Consider the following 3,965-nt stretch of genomic DNA (forward strand, 5'->3'; position numbering starts at 1 on the left):
TTATTGATGACATAAACATATTTTGGTCAATATAGTGCAATAAGTGCAACGCAATCAAAACAATGAAAAGATAAGGGAAAGAGAATTTGCGAATGCTTGTATAAAAATAGGTGTTACATTAAAATATCAGTATTACACAACATAATTATTACTTCAATTATTATTTATGCATTTTGATATAACATATTAAAAATACATGTTAAGAATGAACACACATGTTCATTTTTAATATATAATATTTCTTCTAATGTTAGCTGGGAAGACCCTGTGGCCTTTCATCTTCCAAAAAAGTGCAGACAGCATTTAAAGACACTTTTCCTTTGAAATCGATAAATTATGCAAAGTCTCTCTTCGACATTGGGGTGTGCCACTGCTGAAAAAAAAGCCACTTGTACAATGCAAGCTACAGGAAGTGATCGGAAACTACAAACAAAATGTTCTTACAGAGAATCATGAGACAGGACACACATAATATTGATGAGCAGTGAAATTTTTTTGAAAATACATGGCAAAGAGTATACCAATAAGTACAGTACTTACATACTAAAGCAGAGACATTTTCCTGCTCGATTGGATGCGCTGCTGTCAGAATTAGTTTTTTTTTTGTTCTTGTATGTGAAACCCTTCCCTGACCCCCTTAAATTCACAATATCTGTATGATTATATTCTTGAAAATGTATTTGGGCGAGATTAACCTGTACACTTAGATTTATGCGTATTCAATCATTGACTTAAAAAAATAGATTTTGCATTGCCAGTTTTATATCGTGCTTTCATCCAAGTTCCGCAAGCTCTATTTATTTATTTTCATTCTTAGTTATTTCTGTAATGCCACGTGGTTCTGAAATTAAAGTAACATAGTTCGGCACACCCCTCTGAAGGTTTTGGATTTCCTTTCATCTTTAAGTTCGTATATATTGTGCCAAGGCACACTCCAGTTTGATTCAGTGTAAGGGGAAAAATGCTTCTACTGCATTCATAGATAGAACAAGATTTAAAACTGGCTCTGTGTTGTCTGTTTCTCAAGAACTTCGAGGTAGTCCGGCTCTATTTGAAGTTTTGCCTTTAGTTCCAAATAGTCATTTCTATTGGGCTCCACAAACACAGTACTTGGTACTGTACCATATATCATAGTCTCTCTTATTCCTTCAGGATGTAAGAACTGGCGCCTGACGTCGAAGTTTGGTTGGTATGTGTACGGGATGGGGCCAGTGTACTTATATTCAAACCTGCTGCCCGTTGTCGAAGGGGATTTATCCGGCTCCAGGATCCCTCTGAAGAAGTGTTCTGCATCCTGAATGGGGGATGGCTGCTCACGAGGCTCAATGGTGCTCACTGTGTAATTGGGGCTCCTCAAGGTGACCTTCTGGTCCTCCTTAGCATTACTCCTGTAGGTGACCTTGAGTTCGTGCAGATCGGGGTAATCCTCCACAGCATTCCCTTCCCGGGACCTGTAGATTGGGTTTTTGCACATGTGACCTAACGGATGTGGGATGTACTCATAGACGTGACCCGCTGGGACCTTGACCTTGGGGACAGAGTGATTGCTATAGAGATTGTACTGCAGGTTGAAGGAGCTCACGTCTGAATTGTTTGTGCTGGTACGGTCACTCTGAGACTTTTTACGCCTCTTCATCACCACCACAAATAGGCCGGCTGCCACAAAGACCGACATAATGAAAACAAGAAGGAGGCTGAGAATGAGGACAGACAAAGGAACATTACTGGGAGGAGTGTTAAACCTCAGGGGTGTCTCCGTGGTGGTGATCCTGTCTACTGAAGGCTCCTTGGAAGGAACCACGGTGGACACAATGATGTCAGAGTAATCTGGACATAACTGCTCAGAAGGGATGACCCGCATATCCTCTCCTGCAAGTCGCTTGGGAGTCACACACTTGATGTCGTTGACCACTGTTCCAGTGTTCAGCTGCTCCAACCAGATCTTCATGCCAACCACATCGCAGGAGCAATCCCAAGGGTTCTCGAACAGGTCAATCTGAACCAGTGATTTCAGCTGGTCCAGAACTCCACTCACAGGCAGGTTTTGAAAGTGGTTGCTGCGAAGGTTGATGCGGGAGAGAGACAGACTAGAGAAGATGCCTCCTGGCAATGTTTTTAAAAGATTGTTATTGAGGAAAAGTAGCTGAAGGTTGGGCACAAAGCGGAAGGTGCCACCTAAAATCTCTTGAATCTTATTATATTCTAAATACAAGTACTGCAGACTTTTTAGCCCAAAAAACATATCTGCTGTGAGTCTGTCAATTAAATTGCCATTCAAGTACAGCCTACGTAGGTTAATTAAATCCCCAAAGGCTCTGTCGTGTATGAGTGCTATCCGATTGTTTCCCAGGTGCAATAAATCCAGTCCCTCAGCCTCCACAAAGTCAGATCTACGTATGACAGGGATGTAATTCCCTGTGAGGTACATCTTTTTAGGATTGTATGGCTTGGGCTTCAGATCTGATATGTTTTCGATCTTCCTTTCCTGGCAGTTGACATTTAGCCCCAGGTCAGAGATTTGCAGATTGCATGTACAGGTGGTGGGGCAATCCAAAGGCACGGGAGATTTGGTTTGAAAAGCAATGATGGGCCCGTAGTTGTAGGGGTTTGCTGGGATTCGAGAAGTGGGCTTGGACTTGGTTTTGCTGGATTGGCGAGTGCCCTTGGTTGGCCTAGATGAGGATCGCAGGACAGCTGAAGATGTGACTGATGCCGTCACGGCCACCGGCGTGGTCTGGAAATAGCTGCTGGTGCTGAGCGGGGGTGGAGGGCGCATCTCATACTCTGATATGGCCCTTCTGGGACACAGTTCCTGCTTTGAGACCACGTCCAGATCCCTGCCATGGAGCCTGAAAGGAGTCTCACAAACCACCTCCCCCACCAGAGCTGTGTAGGCGATGCTCTCCAGCCAAGCCTTAAGCGCAATGAGCTCACAAGAACAATTCCAAGGATTTTCCTCAAGCTGTAATTCCACTACTTTATCCATATGCTCCAAAAGGCCAATGTAAGGGAACATTTTTAAGCGGTTACCCCTAAGATCCAGGTGTGTCAAGGGCACATTTCGGAAAATGTTTGTGGGCAGAGAGGACAACAAGTTGTCATTGAGAATCAGCACAGTCAGTTGATGAAGCCTGCTCAGAGCATTAGGTTCAATAGTGCTAATAAAATTATAGTCTATCTGAAGATATTCTAGGCTCTCAAGTCCAACGAAAGTTTCATCCCTAAGAATGTCTATTTTGTTATTGTTCAGATGTAGTCTCTTTAATCCCTGGAGTCCATTGAATGCCCCGGTCTCCACCTCAGATATGTCATTATTACCTAAATGCAAAATTGTAACACCTGTATAGTTGATGAAGTCATTGACAGATAATCTTTTCAGCAAATTACCTGTCAGCAAAAGATGGTACATAGAAAAATGCACTGGGCTTATTTCCAACAGTCTCACAATGCCCCTGTTCTCACAACTGACCGTCAGAATGCCTTCCTTCTCCTCGCAAGTGCACAAATTCTTACAGATCTCTCCATAATTGTCATACATCTCAACCAGACTCAGAGATGTGGCAACCAGTAATAATATTTTCAGTATCCAGATATGCATTTTCTTGTGCAGGAATGGCCCAGCTTACGGTAGTGCAGTTGTAGTTTGGGGTGTCATCTAGAAAAGGAAAAGACGTGATGAATGTCTGTTACATGAACATGCCCTCTCTACATATGAAAACTACATATGGCATAATGTTATGCCAATATCTCAATGAAAAATGTGCAGGATCCTTCCCATTTATGTAAAGTAAATTGTTCCTACTCAATGCAAAAGGAGATGCTGATATACATAAGCAATGTGCACTGTTATTTAGCCTAAACTTTGCAATGCAAGAGGTCTTAAATTAATTCAATATAATTTGTAGGCTATCTGTGTTGAATATTATCAGGATATTCTCTCACCAAACTTAATCAACGCCTTCTAT

General features: G+C 42.2%; 1 protein-coding gene across 1 annotated transcript; it reads right to left on the bottom strand.

The window, feature by feature from the left end:
• Positions 1-241: 241 nt before the first annotated feature.
• Positions 242-3,632, bottom strand: LOC107561275 (SLIT and NTRK-like protein 5). The gene has a single exon (XM_016245685.1). It carries the CDS (start codon positions 3,596-3,598, stop codon positions 995-997), a length of 2,604 nt encoding a protein of 867 aa, XP_016101171.1. The 5' UTR covers positions 3,599-3,632; the 3' UTR covers positions 242-994.
• Positions 3,633-3,965: the final 333 nt, after the last annotated feature.

The sequence above is a fragment of the Sinocyclocheilus grahami genome, unplaced genomic scaffold, assembly GCF_001515645.1.
Source record: "Sinocyclocheilus grahami isolate Dianchi unplaced genomic scaffold, SAMN03320097.WGS_v1.1 scaffold763.1, whole genome shotgun sequence".
Lineage (NCBI taxonomy): Eukaryota > Metazoa > Chordata > Actinopteri > Cypriniformes > Cyprinidae > Sinocyclocheilus > Sinocyclocheilus grahami.

What these genes read in the sequence shown, in the direction of transcription:
- LOC107561275 (XM_016245685.1), bottom strand. Translation starts at nt 3,598, where the DNA reads ATGCATATCTGGATACTGAAAATATTATTACTGGTTGCCACATCTCTG.